Here is a 21,763-nt window from a genome sequence, read left to right as displayed (position 1 = left end):
TCAGTTCTGGATCCGTATCTGAGACATGCTTGGATTGATCGAGTTCAAACTTCACACACACAAGGTACATCATGTCACAAATATGTATGTGCATTTGTTTCATGATCTGCTTAACAATAGCGGAATGATGGCCATTTTAAGGCCGAAAATGCATCAAAATCACGTATTTTCACAATTCCAGAACCGGATCTCAGTCATGCATGGATGGATTTTGTTCAGATTTAGCACAATGTGTTGTACATATGCAGGTGCATTTCGGTCATGATCTGCTTTGAATGTATATGTCACTCAAATATGAACGGAACGGGGACGTGTCATTGACAATGACTTGTTTCTGTCAATGTTTGTCATGTGTTCATATCCATCAGCTTTGTACTGTAAGTTCTATAGATAGTGTTACTATTAGTGTTGATGCCAATGATTGACTAGGTCAATGTTTCATATTTATCAGCTTTGTACTATAAGTTCTATAGATAGTGTTACTATTAGTGTTGATGCCAATGATTGACTAGGTCAATGTTTCATATTTATCAGCTTTGTACTGTAAGTTCTATGGATAGTGTTACTATTAGTGTTGATGCCAATGATTGACTAGGTCAATGTTTCATATTAATCAGCTTTTGTACTGTAAGTTCTATGGATAGTGTTACTATTAGTGTTGATGCCAATGATTGACTAGGTCAATGTTTCATATCCATCAGCTTTGTAATGCAAGTTCTGTGGATAGTGTTACTATTAGTGTTGATGCCAATGATTGACTAGGTCAATGTTTCATATCCATCAGCTTTGTAATGTAAGTTCTATGGATAGTGTTACTATTAGTGTTGATGCCAATGATTGACTAGATCAATGTTTCATATCCATCAGCTTTGTACTGTAAGTTCTATGGATAGTGTTACTATTAGTGTTGATGTCAATGATTGACTAGGTCAATGTTTCATATCCATCAGCTTTGTACTGTAAATTCTATGGATAGTGTTACTATTAGTGTTGATGCCAATGATTGACTAGGTCAATGTTTCATATCCATCAGCTTTGTAATGTAAGTTCTATGGATAGTGTTACTATTAGTGTTGATGCCAATGATTGACTAGATCAATGTTTCATATCCATCAGCTTTGTACTGTAAATTCTATGGATAGTGTTACTATTAGTGTTGATGCCAATGATTGACTAGGTCAATGTTTCATATCCATCAGCTTTGTAATGTAAGTTCTATGGATAGTGTTACTATTAGTGTTGATGTCAATGATTGACTAGGTCAATGTTTCATATCCATCAGCTTTGTACTGTAAATTCTATGGATAGTGTTACTATTAGTGTTGATGCCAATGATTGACTAGGTCAATGTTTCATATCCATCAGCTTTGTAATGTAAGTTCTATGGATAGTGTTACTATTAGTGTTGATGCCAATGATTGACTAGGTCAATGTTTCATATTTATCAGCTTTGTAATGCAAGTTCTATGGATAGTGTTACTATTAGTGTTGATGCCAATGATTGACTAGGTCAATGTTTCATATCCATCAGCTTTGTAATGTAAGTTCTATGGATAGTGTTACTATTAGTGTTGATGCCAATGATTGACTAGGTCAATGTTTCATATCTATCAGCTTTGTAATGTAAGTTCTATGGATAGTGTTACTATTACTGTTGATGCCAATGATTGACTAGGTCAATGTTTCATATTTATCAGCTTTGTAATGTAAGTTCTATGGATAGTGTTACTATTAGTGTTGATGCCAATGATTGACTAGGTCAATGTTTCATATTTATCAGCTTTTGTAATGTAAGTTCTATGGATAGTGTTACTATTAGTGTTGATGCCAATGATTGACTAGGTCAATGTTTCATATTTATCAGCTTTGTACTGTAAGTTCTATGGATAGTGTTACTATTAGTGTTGATGCCAATGATTGACTAGGTCAATGTTTCATATCCATCAGCTTTGTACTGTAAGTTCTATGGATAGTGTTATTATTAGTGTTGATGCCAATGATTGACTAGGTCAATGTTTCATATTTATCAGCTTTGTAATGCAAGTTCTGTGGATAGTGTTACTATTAGTGTTGATGCCAATGATTGACTAGGTCAATGTTTCATATCCATCAGCTTTGTAATGTAAGTTCTATGGATAGTGTTGATGCCAATGATTGACTAGGTCAATGTTTCATATTTATCAGCTTTTGTAATGTAAGTTCTATGAATAGTGTTACTACTAGTGTTGATGCCAATGATTGACTAGGTCAATGTTTCATAGCCATCAGCTTTGTACTGTAAGTTCTATGGATAGTGTTACTATTAGTGTTGATGCCAATGATTGACTAGGTCAATGTTTCATAGCCATCAGCTTTGTAATGCAAGTTCTATGGATAGTGTTACTATTAGTGTTGATGCCAATGATTGACTAGGTCAATGTTTCATATTTATCAGCTTTGTACTATAAGTTCTATGGATAGTGTTACTATTAGTGTTGATGCCAATGATTGACTAGGTCAATGTTTCATATTTATCAGCTTTTGTAATGTAAGTTCTATGAATAGTGTTACTACTAGTGTTGATGCCAATGATTGACTAGGTCAATGTTTCATAGCCATCAGCTTTGTACTATAAGTTCTATGGATAGTGTTACTATCAGTGTTGATGCCAATGATTGACTAGGTCAATGTTTCATATTTATCAGCTTTGTAATGCAAGTTCTATGGATAGTGTTACTATTAGTGTTGATGCCAATGATTGACTAGGTCAATGTTTCATAGCCATCAGCTTTGTACTGTAAGTTCTATGGATAGTGTTACTATTAGTGTTGATGCCAATGATTGACTAGGTCAATGTTTCATATTTATCAGCTTTGTAATGCAAGTTCTATGGATAGTGTTACTATTAGTGTTGATGCCAATGATTGACTAGGTCAATGTTTCATATTTATCAGCTTTGTACTATAAGTTCTATGGATAGTGTTACTATTAGTGTTGATGCCAATGATTGACTAGGTCAATGTTTCATATCCATCAGCTTTGTACTGTAAGTTCTATGGATAGTGTTATTATTAGTGTTGATGCCAATGATTGACTAGGTCAATGTTTCATATTTATCAGCTTTGTAATGCAAGTTCTGTGGATAGTGTTACTATTAGTGTTGATGCCAATGATTGACTAGGTCAATGTTTCATATCCATCAGCTTTGTAATGTAAGTTCTATGGATAGTGTTGATGCCAATGATTGACTAGGTCAATGTTTCATATTTATCAGCTTTTGTAATGTAAGTTCTATGAATAGTGTTACTACTAGTGTTGATGCCAATGATTGACTAGGTCAATGTTTCATAGCCATCAGCTTTGTACTGTAAGTTCTATGGATAGTGTTACTATTAGTGTTGATGCCAATGATTGACTAGGTCAATGTTTCATAGCCATCAGCTTTGTAATGCAAGTTCTGTGGATAGTGTTACTATTAGTGTTGATGCCAATGATTGACTAGGTCAATGTTTCATATCCATCAGCTTTGTAATGTAAGTTCTATGGATAGTGTTACTATTAGTGTTGATGCCAATGATTGACTAGGTCAATGTTTCATATTTATCAGCTTTTGTAATGTAAGTTCTATGAATAGTGTTACTACTAGTGTTGATGCCAATGATTGACTAGGTCAATGTTTCATAGCCATCAGCTTTGTACTATAAGTTCTATGGATAGTGTTACTATCAGTGTTGATGCCAATGATTGACTAGGTCAATGTTTCATATTTATCAGCTTTGTAATGCAAGTTCTATGGATAGTGTTACTATTAGTGTTGATGCCAATGATTGACTAGGTCAATGTTTCATAGCCATCAGCTTTGTACTGTAAGTTCTATGGATAGTGTTACTATTAGTGTTGATGCCAATGATTGACTAGGTCAATGTTTCATATTTATCAGCTTTGTAATGCAAGTTCTATGGATAGTGTTACTATTAGTGTTGATGCCAATGATTGACTAGGTCAATGTTTCATATTTATCAGCTTTGTACTATAAGTTCTATGGATAGTGTTACTATTAGTGTTGATGCCAATGATTGACTAGGTCAATGTTTCATATTTATCAGCTTTTGTAATGTAAGTTCTATGAATAGTGTTACTACTAGTGTTGATGCCAATGATTGACTAGGTCAATGTTTCATAGCCATCAGCTTTGTACTGTAAGTTCTATGGATAGTGTTACTATCAGTGTTGATGCCAATGATTGACTAGGTCAATGTTTCATATTTATCAGCTTTGTAATGCAAGTTCTATGGATAGTGTTACTATTAGTGTTGATGCCAATGATTGACTAGGTCAATGTTTCATATCCATCAGCTTTGTACTATAAGTTCTATGGATAGTGTTACTATTAGTGTTGATGCCAATGATTGACTAGGTCAATGTTTCATATTTATCAGCTTTGTAATGCAAGTTCTATGGATAGTGTTACTATTAGTGTTGATGCCAATGATTGACTAGGTCAATGTTTCATATTTATCAGCTTTGTAATGCAAGTTCTATGGATAGTGTTACTATTAGTGTTGATGCCAATGATTGACTAGGTCAACGTTTCATATTTATCAGCTTTGTAATGTAAGTTCTATGGATAGTGTTACTATTAGTGTTGATGCCAATGATTGACTAGGTCAATGTTTCATATTTATCAGTTTTGTACTGTAAGTTCTATGGATAGTGTTACTATTAGTGTTGATGCCAATGATTGACTAGGTCAATGTTTCATATTTATCAGCTTTTGTAATGTAAGTTCTATGGATAGTGTTACTATTAGTGTTGATGCCAATGATTGACTAGTTCAATGTTTCATATCCATCAGCTTTGTAATGTAAGTTCTATGGATAGTGTTACTATTAGTGTTGATGCCAATGATTGACTAGGTCAATGTTTCATATTTATCAGCTTTTGTAATGCAAGTTCTATGGATAGTGTTACTATTACTGTTGATGCCAATGATTGACTAGGTCAATGTTTCATATTTATCAGCTTTGTACTATAAGTTCTATGGATAGTGTTACTATTAGTGTTGATGCCAATGATTGACTAGGTCAATGTTTCATATCCATCAGCTTTGTACTGTAAGTTCTATGGATAGTATTACTATTAGTGTTGATGCCAATGATTGACTAAGTCAATGTTTCATATTTATCAGCTTTGTAATGCAAGTTCTATGGATAGTGTTACTATTAGCGTTGATGCCAATGATTGACTAGGTCAATGTTTCATATTTATCAGCTTTGTACTATAAGTTCTATGGATAGTGTTACTATTAGTGTTGATGCCAATGATTGACTAGGTCAATGTTTCATATCCATCAGCTTTGTACTGTAAGTTCTATGGATAGTGTTATTATTAGTGTTGATGCCAATGATTGACTAGGTCAATGTTTCATATTTATCAGCTTTGTAATGCAAGTTCTGTGGATAGTGTTACTATTACTGTTGATGCCAATGATTGACTAGGTCAATGTTTCATATTTATCAGCTTTGTACTATAAGTTCTATGGATAGTGTTACTATTAGTGTTGATGCCAATGATTGACTAGGTCAATGTTTCATATCCATCAGCTTTGTAATGTAAGTTCTATGGATAGTGTTGATGCCAATGATTGACTAGGTCAATGTTTCATATTTATCAGCTTTTGTAATGTAAGTTCTATGAATAGTGTTACTACTAGTGTTGATGCCAATGATTGACTAGGTCAATGTTTCATAGCCATCAGCTTTGTACTGTAAGTTCTATGGATAGTGTTACTATTAGTGTTGATGCCAATGATTGACTAGGTCAATGTTTCATAGCCATCAGCTTTGTAATGCAAGTTCTGTGGATAGTGTTACTATTAGTGTTGATGCCAATGATTGACTAGGTCAATGTTTCATATCCATCAGCTTTGTAATGTAAGTTCTATGGATAGTGTTACTATTAGTGTTGATGCCAATGATTGACTAGGTCAATGTTTCATATTTATCAGCTTTGTACTATAAGTTCTATGGATAGTGTTACTATTAGTGTTGATGCCAATGATTGACTAGGTCAATGTTTCATATTTATCAGCTTTTGTAATGTAAGTTCTATGAATAGTGTTACTACTAGTGTTGATGCCAATGATTGACTAGGTCAATGTTTCATAGCCATCAGCTTTGTACTATAAGTTCTATGGATAGTGTTACTATCAGTGTTGATGCCAATGATTGACTAGGTCAATGTTTCATATTTATCAGCTTTGTAATGCAAGTTCTATGGATAGTGTTACTATTAGTGTTGATGCCAATGATTGACTAGGTCAATGTTTCATAGCCATCAGCTTTGTACTGTAAGTTCTATGGATAGTGTTACTATTAGTGTTGATGCCAATGATTGACTAGGTCAATGTTTCATATTTATCAGCTTTGTAATGCAAGTTCTATGGATAGTGTTACTATTAGTGTTGATGCCAATGATTGACTAGGTCAATGTTTCATATTTATCAGCTTTGTACTATAAGTTCTATGGATAGTGTTACTATTAGTGTTGATGCCAATGATTGACTAGGTCAATGTTTCATATTTATCAGCTTTTGTAATGTAAGTTCTATGAATAGTGTTACTACTAGTGTTGATGCCAATGATTGACTAGGTCAATGTTTCATAGCCATCAGCTTTGTACTGTAAGTTCTATGGATAGTGTTACTATCAGTGTTGATGCCAATGATTGACTAGGTCAATGTTTCATATTTATCAGCTTTGTAATGCAAGTTCTATGGATAGTGTTACTATTAGTGTTGATGCCAGTGATTGACTAGGTCAATGTTTCATAGCCATCAGCTTTGTACTATAAGTTCTATGGATAGTGTTACTATCAGTGTTGATGCCAATGATTGACTAGGTCAATGTTTCATATCCATCAGCTTTGTACTGTAAGTTCTATGGATAGTGTTACTATTAGTGTTGATGCCAATGATTGACTAGGTCAATGTTTCATATCCATCAGCTTTGTAATGTAAGTTCTATGGATAGTGTTACTATTAGTGTTGATGCCAATGATTGACTAGATCAATGTTTCATATCCATCAGCTTTGTACTGTAAGTTCTATGGATAGTGTTACTATTAGTGTTGATGCCAATGATTGACTAGGTCAATGTTTCATATCCATCAGCTTTGTACTGTAAGTTCTATGGATAGTGTTATTATTAGTGTTGATGCCAATGATTGACTAGATCAATGTTTCATATTTATCAGCTTTGTAATGCAAGTTCTGTGGATAGTGTTACTATTAGTGTTGATGCCAATGATTGACTAGTTCAATGTTTCATATCCATCAGCTTTGTAATGTAAGTTCTATGGATAGTGTTACTACTAGTGTTGATGCCAATGATTGACTAGGTCAATGTTTCATAGCCATCAGCTTTGTACTGTAAGTTCTATGGATAGTGTTACTATTAGTGTTGATGCCAATGATTGACTAGGTCAATGTTTCATAGCCATCAGCTTTGTACTGTAAGTTCTATGGATAGTGTTACTATTAGTGTTGATGCCAATGATTGACTAGGTCAATGTTTCATATTAATCAGCTTTTGTACTGTAAGTTCTATGGATAGTGTTACTATTAGTGTTGATGCCAATGATTGACTAGGTCAATGTTTCATATTTATCAGCTTTGTACTGTAAGTTCTGTGGATAGTGTTACTATTAGTGTTGATGCCAATGATTGACTAGGTCAATGTTTCATATTTATCAGCTTTGTACTATAAGTTCTATGGATAGTGTTACTATTAGTGTTGATGCCAATGATTGACTAGGTCAATGTTTCATATCCATCAGCTTTGTACTGTAAGTTCTATGGATAGTGTTATTATTAGTGTTGATGCCAATGATTGACTAGGTCAATGTTTCATATTTATCAGCTTTGTAATGCAAGTTCTGTGGATAGTGTTACTATTAGTGTTGATGCCAATGATTGACTAGGTCAATGTTTCATATTTATCAGCTTTGTACTATAAGTTCTATGGATAGTGTTACTATTAGTGTTGATGCCAATGATTGACTAGGTCAATGTTTCATATTTATCAGCTTTTGTAATGTAAGTTCTATGAATAGTGTTACTACTAGTGTTGATGCCAATGATTGACTAGGTCAATGTTTCATAGCCATCAGCTTTGTACTGTAAGTTCTATGGATAGTGTTATTATTAGTGTTGATGCCAATGATTGACTAGGTCAATGTTTCATAGCCATCAGCTTTGTACTATAAGTTCTATGGATAGTGTTACTATCAGTGTTGATGCCAATGATTGACTAGGTCAATGTTTCATATTTATCAGCTTTGTAATGCAAGTTCTATGGATAGTGTTACTATTAGTGTTGATGCCAATGATTGACTAGGTCAATGTTTCATATTTATCAGCTTTGTAATGCAAGTTCTATGGATAGTGTTACTATTAGTGTTGATGCCAATGATTGACTAGGTCAATGTTTCATATCCATCAGCTTTGTACTGTAAGTTCTATGGATAGTGTTACTATCAGTGTTGATGCCAATGATTGACTAGGTCAATGTTTCATATTTATCAGCTTTGTAATGCAAGTTCTATGGATAGTGTTACTATTAGTGTTGATGCCAATGATTGACTAGGTCAATGTTTCATAACCATCAGCTTTGTACTGTAAGTTCTATGGATAGTGTTACTATTAGTGTTGATGCCAATGATTGACTAGGTCCATGTTTCTAGTGTTATGTTATTTATATTGTAGACCATGGTAATTTGTTTAATGGTGACATATCCTCATCATCTCTGTTATCACAAGCTATTGAATCTCCTACCTCGCTTCTTGACTGCCTTAGACGGTAAGTTTTCTATTCTACCTGGATTAGATTTCATTTTTTTAATTATTACATTTCGCAAAGTACACTAATGAGCTATTGTCTTTACGTAGTCTGTGTGTGTGTGTGTGTGTGTGTGTGTGTGTGTGTGTTAGTCTGTCTGTCTGTCTGTCGGTCGGTCGGTCGATCGGTCGGTCGCTAAAATATCAAAACATATGATACAAATCTAGAAGAAACTCAACATGTATTTAAGAGCAGTGTGGGTATGGAACTAGTGTATACAGGTTAAGTGAATGTCTTTAGGAATTTGTCCTTGACTAAGTCACTACTATGTTAGAGCGCCATCAGTGTTATAAATGTGCGTTGATGTATACATCTCGCCAGAATGTGACGAGTAATATATTTCAGATAAAGTGGTACGGTTGAAATTAATCACTAAAATTTGTCTTGCTTTGAAAAGTGATGTCTTTGTGATATGGATACAACTATTTTAGTATTTAAATCATGATCACATCTCAATATTATTGTCCTCAATGAGGGAACCCAGACACCTGCCAGCCAGGCAATCTGTTAGAAGCACACGTAACTAAAAATTGCAATTATTAGATACCAGATCATTTGAAAAATGACTTATTTTGTATGCGCTACTAATAGAGCCAATATAAGTCGTATCAACTTTTGCAAAAATTCTCAAACATTTCTAGTGATTTCTAGTTATTAGAAAAACTAATGTTAAAATTGTTTTTTCTTCTATAAATATTTGTTCAGATTCACCAAGCCTGAACATCTAGGCAGTCATGCCAAAATTAAGTGTTGCAAATGTCAGAGTTATCAAGAATCAACTAAACAACTTACCATGAAAAAGCTTCCAATTGTTGCCTGTTTTCATCTGAAGGTGAGATACATGTCAAGTTTGCACTATAGATTCTTTTACCTCATGGATGTGTTGCATTAGTCACTGAAATTATTTATTAGTTATAAGTTATGATAGCTGTTGCTTGCTTTAGGGTATGTAGAGGTAAGTTTTTTCAGCTACCATGGTGTAAGTTATTATTCATCTAGCACTGTTCCATAAAATGTTGCATTTATGAAGTTAACTTAAAGTAGATGGGGTTCAGCAGCCTAATTTTTAGCCCTGCTGTCGACACAGCGAAGCTGTTCATATTACCGATTGTTCGGCGTCGTCAGTCTCTATTTTTTGTGAATATTTTGGTCATTTTTGGTAAAAAGTGGTATTTTTGATTTCTTGTTAAAAATGGCAAGTCTGATTGCTTTGATACTATATATACATACAGATACCTCAGGTAAAGCTCTCTGATTTTTTTATTTTGTGATGATATCTTCAATTATCTAATTTTAATGATTATCTTTGTCATTTTTGGTAAAAAGTAATATTTTTGAATTCTTGTTGAAAACGGCAAGTTCGATTGCTTTGATACTATACATATTGTTCCTTTTCTAATGATATATTCAGTTCATTAATTGAAATGTGCATTGCTAACAGCGGAGCTATCTCAGCCAACAGGCTGCTTGTTAAGTAAATGATTATTAAGTGCATAGTAGCCATTTTGGCAGTATTATAATGCTTTTACCATAGGGTCCTATGGCTGATTTATTATAATGCAATATTTCAAATTATATGTTGATGGCATAGGGTGAAAAATTATATTCATTGGTAATTTCAGGGTACTTATTGTTGTCCTGAATAATTTCAAACATCTGGGTTAGAAAAAGTATTGAAAAAATGCAATTTCTCTTTAAAGCTGTTTCTTTAACATTGTTCTAAAAAGAGTAATTTTTGAAAATAATAAGAGTTTCTTAAAAAATGTCACTGTTGATAATAAATGCAATAGCACCATGATTGTACATAATAAACCAATGAATATTGTCAAGTGATTTATGACCAGCTTTCTCAAATTATGAGTAGGCATCTACCTTAATGTGAGAAATATAGGCTGTATAGTGATTGTATCAACACACATAGCAAAGGTCGCTGCATTACCATACTTTGAGATATTCTTAATTTTAACCTTATTATTTATTTTTTTGCTGTTAGTGTTAATAATTTAATGACATAACAGGAAAAAATGACAATGATTGTTTCGTGCTATGTAACATTTGCATTCAGGCTTTCTGTTTTTATCAAGTGTGGATACACTTCAGTCTGCAACTGAAGTAAACAAAGAAAAGTGCTTGACTGTGATGTAAACGTGACGCACAATTTTGATTATAAGGAAGACATTCAAACACGTCCATAACACTTTTGACATGTCCATATGACATTTTTATGGACAGTGTCAGATGTGTAATAAAAAATTGCATTTATTCAAATCATTTAAATTCATTTCCATTATTTGGGGTAAACTACCTCGCCAGCTTCAAATTACTTGTCACATTGGAAAACTTAATTTTGTTTACTGTGTGTAAATGTAAAAAGATGTATTAATAATGAGGTTATCTGGGGCTGTACAGGATTGCATCAACCACACTGTCTCTCTGTGATTGATATATATATATATACTGCCTTGGTGACATTTGGTGGTTTTCTAGTGTGTTGATCTCACAGAATCAGTATTCCCTAAATCTATCTTTACTTCTATTGTTTTCCAGCGCTTTGAGCATTCCAACAAGTTTCGCAAAAAAATTTCAACGTATATCTCCTTTCCAAATGAATTAGACATGACACCTTTCATGTCTCCTTATCGTAGACAAAACGGGTTAAACAACAACATTCAAGAGATGGACATATTTAGTACAAGTGAAAATAAGTAAGTACATCAGCTTCTATTCAGGTGTAGTGTGATAGAAACAGTCAAGTTAGTTGCATATATGATTAAAGGGGAATAGTCCTTGTGACATGTGCATTCTAAAATAAACAATACATTTAACTCGCATGCATATGATTAAAGGGGAATAGTCCTTGTGTCATGTGCATTCTGAAATAAACAAAACCTGTAACTCGCATGCATATATTGTAAACTGCTTTGATTTTGTCAGTCAATGAAAATTGTGAAATCTTGGGAATTTCGGCGCTTTTTGCCAAATTTGTTGTATGAATACGATGTATACAATGTTCTGATATGCGAAGACGACAACCAAATGAGACTTCAAGCACCATCCATAAACTAGTTCCATTTTATGCTCCATTTTACAATTTTACGAAAATTTGTTTGATTGAGAGCTAAAAGAAATGTCACATTTTATCTGAGATTGTATTCAATGAAAATTATAGAAAATTGATTCCACTTACCTGAAGTTAAGCGGCAACAACAATTTTGTTCTCAAAAGGTTAAATATTCTAGTTTGTGTGACTACAAGATGTTACATGCTTTAGTTTTTTTTTTAGTCCCCGTTCGGACGTAGTCCGAAAACGGGGACTTATGTTTTGCTCTGTGTGCGTCCGTGATCACCTGTATCTCGAACATGCATGGACCGATTAAGTTCAAACTTCACTCATACATCACACAATATATGGGACATATACACGTGCATTTTTCATGATCCGATTAACGATAGCCGAATAGCGGCCATTTTAAGGCCGAAAATGCATCAAAATCACACATTTTCACCATTCCGGACCCGGATCTCAGTTATGCATGGACGGATTTCGTTCAAATTTGGTACATACATTAAACATAATAGGACCTTGATGCACGTCATTTTTTTTGGGATCAGGCTTGAAATGGCCGACTGGCGGCCATTTTGTTTTAAAGAATTCAGTTCTGGATCCGTATCTGAGACATGCTTGGATTGATCGAGTTCAAACTTCACACACACAAGGTACATCATGTCACAAGTATGTATGTGCATTTGTTTCATGATCTCATTAACAATAGCCAAATGGCGGCCGCTTTAAGGCCGAAAATGCGTTGAAATCGCACATTTTCACCATTCCGGACCCGGATCTCAGTTATGCATGGACGGATTTCAGTCAAATTTGGTACATACATTAAACATAATAGGACCTTGATGCACGTTATTTTTTTTTTTCGGATCAAGTTCGAAATGGACGACTGGCGGCCATTTTGTTTTAAAGAATTCAGTTCTGGATCCGTATTCGAGACATGTCTGGATTGATCAAGTTCAAACTTCACACACACACAAGGTACATCATGTCACAAATATGTATGTGCATTTGTTTCATGATTTCATTAACGATAGCTGAATGATGGCCATTTTAAGGCCGAAAATGCATCAAAATCACGTATTTTCACAATTCCAGAACCAGATCTCAGTCATGCATGGATGGATTTAGTTCAGATTTTATATAATAGTACAATGTGTTGTACATATGCAGGTGCATTTCGGTCATGATCTGCTTTGAATGTATGTCACTTAAATATGAACGGAACGGGGACGTGTCATTGACAATGACTTGTTCACTATAAATTTGTTCTGTACAACCTTTTACATGTAATTGACAGTGTATTTTCTTTTGTCATTGGAATAGGTATACATTATTTGCAGTAGTTAATCACATTGGTACAATAGACAGTGGTCACTATACATGTTTTGTACGACAGCACAAAGATCAGTGGTTTAGATGTGATGATGCAGTTATTACCAAAGTTGCACAACAAAATGTATTAGATAGTGAAGGGTACGTAACAGTTTATTATACTCTCTATATTCTTATGAAGTACAGATGCTTCTTATTTCTACTATCATACATCTAATTACTTTTTGTATTCAAATATTAACACAAACATAGATGACTAAAATGAAAAAAAAACAAAACATCACATGATTAAAAAATTAAAAAAAATTACCGTAAATAAAAATTGCGTGCAAGCTATACGTGTTTCTCTTCAAATAAATGTTGAGGCTTACTCTAGTAGCTACAATTTGCATAATTATTCCAAACCAAAATTGCAGTGATTGTTCACTTACAAAACATAAAAAGTGATACAACTAATCGCAAGTTTTAAGTTTTCAGCAAATTATCAATTTGATTTAAAAAGTCGGCAAATAGCACTGTGGCAGTCCGGATAATGACTAGTGTTTGACCAATGTGGCGATAATACAAACCACAGTAGTGGTACTGTCGTTTGTGGTATCACTGTTTGTATCCTGGAGAGAACACCGAAATACGTATGGACAATAAAATTTAATATATTATGTTTTAATTGCAGGTATCTGCTTTTCTATCATAAACAAGTACTTGAGTATGAATGACTAGGCCAAGTTCCAGTGGTGGTTGAAGTATAATAACTTAAAGAATCCACCATGACTATCACAACGGATGCAATGTTTACAGACTAGGTACTCACCACGGACCTACTTAAATCCTTTGCAGCTACTAATTTAATCTGAAATTCAGACATTTTGTTGCAATTGGATGGATAGAATTACTGGTTTACATGGGAGTTCTCCTGTCTGTATTTAAGTACTCATTAATGGTGCTGAAATAACTGCTAGTCAACAACTATACGATTTTTTTTTTCCTGCAGTTTGTGCCAATTTATATTTAATTCCTTCTTTAGATTGTTTTGTTTACAAAACAGTCTGTTTCTATTGTATTTATCATATAATGGTATTGTTTACAAATCATGTTACCAAAAGTGGTAGTTCAAGTCGCGACAAAGTTATTACTAAACTGAAATTGCTGTTCATTAAACCCATCAATAGTCGCAAACTATGTTGATAGGTATTCACTGAAACTTACATAGGGGTTTATGTACATTCATCACAGACAATAAAGGTCCCACAGCAAGTAATTCTGCCTCAAAACATTGGTATTTGTGTCTAGTTGGGACAGTCTTATGTTATTTACAGTCTTTATAGCCCAATGGCATGTTTTTGATGTATAATTTCTTGCCCTGCGTTTCTCAGCATTGCTGTATCTGGTGGTATAAATGGAATTTGTTTGAAAAACATCTAGATTATAGAACTACCGTATACATGTAACTGACATAGAGAATGATTCTTTGAATTAAACATACACTTGGTGGTTGTTCACATTAGCATTTTCATTACTATGCAAATTGATTTAATAGTTGTCTAGAAGTACTGATATATAGTTTTCACGGCAGATTTACTAAATATTACCATTCAATTTTGATTGGCCATTCATCATTGTGAATAATTATAAATTGTTTTGGGTAAAATTGACTCTCATTCTTTGGATTCACAAAAAGTGGATAAAAATGCACCTGTGTCAAAATTATCACATTTGAACGGCTTTCCAAAATTTGACTGCTTGAAACTCGGGCAATGATAACTGTTCACTTACTAGATGTGCAATTATAGGTGGGTTTTATTATTAGTATATCAACTCTACTGAAATAAATCCTGATCACTGCCAATTCATTCTATTGATTTGAAGAAAATGCTGTAGTTAGTCCATGTTCAAATACTGTAAGCCGTTTTACTTTTGTGTGACTAGTGTTCAGAGAGAGGGGGGGGTACAAAATGATGTAGCTGTGAACATTTTATTTTGTCGGTGACGTTTGCAAGATTATCAAATCATGAAAATTGACAGCAACAAAAATAAAGTGTTTTACAGTAATTGCAATTATGTACCAATTTGTGTTGGCGTAATATTGTCAGTTGCATTTATACGTTCTGTAGAAATAGAGAGGGGGTGTTAGGTAGGTAGACATACATACCTGGATGACATGTAACGCCCCAACAATGCCTTAAGTATGTAACTCCCATATCAGGGCTGTTCTCAGGTTATTTGTTTCATTATCTCTGCAGAGACAACAGAGCTTAGCTTGTAAAGCCTAGAATAGATTAAGCTTAAATCCAGACTCTATTTACACTTGTCTTTTATTTTGGATTTAATTATAATGCAGCAGATTGATGGGTATAACTAGGTTCTATCCATTGAGAGGGGGTGGGGGGAAAGTGTATTTTAAAGAGAATTAACTTATTGTCTCGTCTTGCGGTCCAAGATGTGTTGCGCTATGCTTAACTGCCATGTAGATTACTTGTACCTTGGTGTACTAGTAAGTAACCATGGTTACTGTAATGACAGTAACTATATTTGTACATATCTGCATATATCCCATTAAGTACTGGGTATGTATTTTGTTGAAACGAGTATTTTTTTTTTGTATTTTGGTAGGGTGAATTGTTTAAATCACCATTTTTTTTTTTTCTGAAATAAACATTGTTTGCCTACAATTCTGCAACTCTTGTCAGTGTGTACATGTGAAATTAATGGAGTAGGTGAGTTTGGTAAACATGGATTGATAAAAGTAATGTTTGTTATTACCTTCATGCATACTTTGTTGTAGTCTTGTAATTTGGCATGTGGATCAAAATAAGGCCAAAAAAAAAAATTATGTTGCCCTCAAGACAATAAATTTAGAAATTGGGTCTGTCGGTCGGATTTTTTTTTTTTTTTTTTTTAAATTTGTGAAAACTAAGAGTATCGTAAATAGCCAAGTATATGGACTTCATTGTATTTGGAACATGTCTGAGAAATGCAGAGGTTCAAAGTCGCCACTTTATGAGGACTCTGGGGATCAAACAACTGTCCGGGATCCTTAATTTTTAGAGGAAACACTTTTTTTACTGCTTGAAATGGAGAGTTTTTAATATTTGGGCCTATTAAAAAAAAATACATAGCATATAGTACTGCTATTTGCATGTGGATGAAAGTATGGCTGCACACCTTTATCATGTGGCAGTACACACATTTGATATGCAACAAAAATAAATGTACGTAATTCCTTTGATGGAGCTGTATGATGGGAGAGTAACAAGTTTCTAAGGGCAGAATAATCAACAGTTGCAACAAACTACTCGCCATAAAAAACGTCTAGTCTGCTGGTGTCAAATTTGGTCTAAAAATCCCAAGATAACTTGCAGACTGTAATCTTTTCAGGCATCTTTTTTGCCCTCAAAACACTATGCATCAGTAAACCACTGATCATTTTGTGTGCATTATCTGCTTTGAAGTTCCCTAAAAATATCTACTACTGTCAAAAAAAATTTTAGCTGGAATTTTTTTAAGACATTTTAGGTGTTTTGTATGGAATCTATTTTCACTGATTTTTGACTCCCATGTGCGAAGCACAAAATGGGAGTCTTTGCAGTTAGTGTGTCTGTATGTGTGTGTGTATGTGTGTATGTGTGTATGTGTGTATGTGTGTGTGTGTGTATGTGTGTCCGACTGTTCCACTGCTATCTCAAGAACCATACATCGGTTTTTGATGAAACTTGGTGCATAGATGCTCTGGGCCAATGCGCAGATTTGATTAGGTTTTGGTAAAAATCCATGCTCGTTAATTACCTAATTTGCATGATAATTAGCTAATTTTTAGCTGTTCTATGACTGTTCCACTGATATCTAAAGAACCACTCATTGGATTTTGATGAAACTTGGTACATAGATGCTCTGAACATATGCGCAGATTTGATTAATTTTTGGTAAAAATCCGTGCATATTAATTACCTAATTTGCATGATAATTAGCTATTTTTTAGTGGTTCCATGACTGTTCCACTGATATCTAAACAACCACTCATTGGATTTTGATGAAACTTGGTACATAGATGCTCTGAACTCATGCTAGGTTTTGATTAGTTTTTGGTAATAATCCGTGGATACTAATTACCTAATTTGCATAATGATTAGTCAATTTTCGGTTTTTCCACTGATATCTCAAGTACTAATCATCACATTTCAATGAAACTTGGTACATAGATGTCATACGACACTGCACAGACCTGATAGTTTTTATGGTAATATCAGTACATATTAATTACCTAATTTGCATAATTAATTAATTTTCAGCATTTGATATAAGTAGTTAGCATTACATTTCAATGAAACTTGGTACTTACATACTCAAGGACTATGCAGAGATTGATTGTTTTCGATAAATATTTGTGCATATTAATCACCTAATTTGCATAATTAGTTAATTTTCAGCTTTTCCACGGGTATCTCAAGTACTAATCATCGCATTTCAATGAAACTTGGTACATAGATCCTTTAGGACTATGCAGAGACCTGATTAGTTTTAGGGTAAATAATTGTGCATATTAATTACCTAATTTGCATAATTAATTTTCAGCTTTTCTACTGATATCTAAAGTACTAATCATCACATTTCAATGAATCTAGAATTATGCAGACCCAATTAGTTTCCCGTAAATATTTGTGCATATTAATCACCTAATTTGCATAATTAACCAACTTTCACACTGATATCTCAGGTACTATACATCACATATCAATGAATGTACATGGATGCTGTAGGACAATAGACAGACCTGAATAATTGTGGGTTAAAATCTGTACATATTAATTACCTAATTTGCATAATTAACCAATTTTAAGCTTTCACACTGATATTTAAAGTACCGTAAAAACTCCAAAATTTCGACCGGTTTTAAATAATTGGTGTTAGATATGTGACGTGTTTTTAGAGTCAAAATTAAGGTGCATTTTCGGACGGTCGAATTTTTCAGAATAGAAATCAGCAAATGAAAAAATGGGGATGATAGACAGTGTGCTTCATTAGTTTTTAAAAAATGCAATGTCCGTCAATTGACGTAAACTTCCTCATGTTTCACGGTAAAAGCAAAGGTCGTGGCCGAGTTGTAACTCAAAATCTAAACAAAGTCATCAATCAGTGAGTATTATGACAAGCAAAACAAAACATCAAGACGCGGAGAAGAGGTCAGCACAAAACTAATAGGTCAAAAGACAAAGCTGTCTCGCACTACCTAGAAAAACTTGCGAATGTTCGAAGTACAGGTACCCATTGGACAAAAGATGCATGGAAGTTTAGCAAACTATCTCCCCGACCCAGTGCAATGTATCCGGTTAGAATCAAAGCTCACGTGTCCGTTATTTGAGGGACCAAATTCTGCCGTAAATTCGCCCTTGGATTAAAAAATAAAATGGGACTTTTAAGGTGTATTTTGGCGTCATTTTTTGGACATATCAATCAATCCTGCCGGCTAAAATAGAGTCTAAGTTTTACCGTAGTCATTGACGTTTGTCTATTCAAGAGTACACGTGTATGATTTTTATCGTGACTAGCGTGAGCGGGTAAGCTTCCTTTCGAGAATGAGCTGTTATCACTGTGAACAATGTTAAATTATTCTTCAGATGACCAGTTTATTTTTTAAAAACAACTAATTTTTTTATTTAAAAAAATCATGCCGTTTTCGCATCAAAATCCAAGCCAAAATATCGTACTACAACATCAATCTATTTAAATAAGCTATGGTAATTTGAACACGTTGGCATCATCCAGCTTTTTGATTGGTTAATTAGCGATTTGACCTATTTGACCTAAGAGAACATGGCGGATATCCTACAGCATCAAACGTTTATTCCAGACCGGAATCATTCGCTTACGATGAAACTAAGTTGACTTTTATTTGTATTTCATAACCATTCAACAAATTTATTTTGTGTACATTATTATAATCACTACTGAGTACAGTAATAATCAACAATTCAGAAACGCAGCATGCCGAGATTTTTGTGTTCGTTTTTATTTGAAACTTCGTTTATTTAGAATATATTTTCGTTACCAATAAAATAAAAATCTCTCAGTCAATCAGAAACCCGGATTCATGCCTTCGAGGAAGGTCCCGTTTGAACGCTCACATCGTTTTTTTTTTCGTTTGGGGGAAAACTAAAACTGGTCGCAATTTTCGAATAAGAATGAGTCGGCAATTTTTAGTGGAGTCGAAAATTTGGAGGTAAATAAAACAACGAAACCCGGCAAATAAATAGGCGTTCGAATTTTTAGAGGGGTCGAAATTTTGGAGTTTTCACGGTAATAATTATTCCATTTCAATGAAACTTAGTACAAAGATGCTCTAGGACAATGTACAAACCTAATTAGTTTGGGGTAAAAATCTGTTCATATTAATTCCCTAATAAGCATAATAATTCATAATTTTTTGGATTTTTGGTTCTAATCACATTTCAATTAAACTTGGAGACATAGATTTTCTGTTACATTGCGCAGACCTCATTAGTTTTACACTCAAATCTGGTCATATTAATTTTCTGATTTGCATAATTAGTTTTCAGCTAAGTAATTTCAAATTATATTTAATGTGTCTCCAATACTCTCAGCACATGGGAGTTCTTTCTAAGCTTTCTTTGATTTTTTTTTGCAAGTTGAACGTGAAATAGAGGGGGAAAAAAAGGTATTGTCGCTGTATTTTATTTTCACTGATTTTATTCCTTCAGCGAAAATAGTGAAAATAAAGTATTTTACAGTACCCTTCAGACTTCACAAAAGATATGTACGCTTTTCTAAACAAGTTTTCTATCCTTCCTAATAACTTGTCAACCATCACACACAGACACCTTTAGGGGGATTACTGCACTCTTATTATTTCTGACGTGATCAAAAACTTGCAGACCTTTTCGTACAACCACCTGCCTGTGGGAATTCTGCTATAAAAACTATCACAAACACAAATCACAAAAGAAAAAGGTAAATATGAAAATTGTGTTTCCATGTAATAATCATGGGGATGAAAAGATTGAATAACAAGGAATGATTATTAACTGTAAATTGTGTGTAGACATTTATACAAACATAACCTGCAGGTAAGACTTCTCAACTTTAACCTTTGCACCACCAGACTTTCTCACCTGAATTTGTCTGCACTTTTTTTTGTATTCACTATTTCTGAAAATGGACCCGAATCAATTTTCAGTTTTTACCCAAAAAATTGGCTATTTTGATCTTCTATACTAAAGTGCTGACTATTTTATGAATTTGTGATAAAAAGAGAGAAGAGTTAGAAATGTGTTCGTTATAATTGTATGTCACGATACCCTCCCAGGTAACCGAATCGTATTTGAGATTGAATCAAATAATACAAGGTATCAGTTTGAAACTTCTTTGTTCTTTTTAACAGAGTATTTTATTTGTGAAAAGGCCTGGTGCACTTCTTGCACAGAAGTGACTCCAATATTATTCAAAAACTGAACACAAGAGATAATATTAATCGCCAATTCCCTAAGGATATACAGCAGTGATAGGGTTAGTGTTGTATACCATACAGTGAAAGAATTACCAGAAACAAACCCACTTTTCTAATTAACTTGTTCATTTCACTAATTTCCAGCCTTTCACAACTTTTCAGACAACTTGAAATCCTTTCAAAATTTATGTTTTCCCTTGTTTTCATTTCACCGAAAACAGTGTTTTTTTAAAGACACCTCATTAGACGTGTTTTCAATACAACATTCTTGCCTTTCCACAGGAGGTGACAATGACAAACAGGCAAGTTGTCATGTTAGTTGAAAAGTTTATCAGAAATTGTGTGTGCGAAGAACACAAGGAAGGTAATGAGTTTGGTGTATCTGTGTAGGCGAAATCTAAAAAATGTCTGAGCAAATTTTTATCAAATTTAGTACAGGTACGTTGGTGTAATATGCAGACATTAGTTGTGGGGCCATGCCTGTAAATAATAAGTAGCTAATTTGCATATTAATAATCTTATTTCAGCCTGTGTAAGCAAAATCTCAAAAAAAAATCAGATATCAAGGTATCTTTGGGTAATGTGCAGACATGTTTAGTAGCTAATTTGCATATTACCGTAATTATAAGTTATTAGTTGATTTTGATCAGATTCGTTATATATTGGTGCTGTTGAGAATTTTCATTTCTTAGACAACGATGATTTCATATTTACACGGAAGCTTTGCAAAGTTTAACTTTGATTCTCTCTCCAAACTTTTTGGAAAATATTCTGGGCTAACCAAACTGCTGTAATTTCAGTGTTATAGAGCTTCAAAAACAACATTTGACCATTTCATTTTTGGCTTCCCAAGAAATGTACCACATACAAGACAAATTACTTGCCTTTAAATTTTGCTCTTTTTTCAGTAAACATTCTAGACATTTCTAAAACAAAAAATACTTTACTTAGATACTTTTCTTTAATATTGTTAAACAACCAACCAACGTCTCTGTATTTAACAGGACAATTTTGATGAATTCCAACAAATAC

The 21,763-nt window shown here is 33.6% G+C and overlaps 1 protein-coding gene across 2 annotated transcripts in view; it reads left to right on the top strand.

Moving 5' to 3' along the window:
* LOC100370542 (ubiquitin carboxyl-terminal hydrolase 22-like) overlaps positions 1 to 15,941 on the top strand; it is a 33,769-nt gene extending 17,828 nt beyond the window's left edge. Inside the window, exons 9-13 of one of the 2 annotated variants that reach the window (XM_006813274.3) lie at positions 8,744 to 8,837; positions 9,582 to 9,708; positions 11,424 to 11,581; positions 13,264 to 13,413; positions 13,946 to 15,941. In XM_006813274.3, coding sequence (XP_006813337.1) covers positions 8,744 to 8,837; positions 9,582 to 9,708; positions 11,424 to 11,581; positions 13,264 to 13,413; positions 13,946 to 13,988 — 572 coding nt within the window. In that variant the 3' untranslated portion in view covers positions 13,989 to 15,941. Of the gene's footprint in view, positions 1 to 8,743; positions 8,838 to 9,581; positions 9,709 to 11,423; positions 11,582 to 13,263; positions 13,551 to 13,945 lie in introns of those variants that run through there. The other variant, XM_085502536.1, reaches the window with a different exon arrangement.
* The last annotated feature ends 5,822 nt before the right edge of the window (positions 15,942 to 21,763 follow it).

This window comes from Saccoglossus kowalevskii, chromosome 8, assembly GCF_978046115.1.
Source record: "Saccoglossus kowalevskii chromosome 8, keSacKowa6.1, whole genome shotgun sequence".
Classification (NCBI taxonomy): domain Eukaryota; kingdom Metazoa; phylum Hemichordata; class Enteropneusta; family Harrimaniidae; genus Saccoglossus; species Saccoglossus kowalevskii.
Note: the sequence above shows the minus strand (reverse complement) of the source record. Positions and strands in the feature narration are given on the sequence as shown.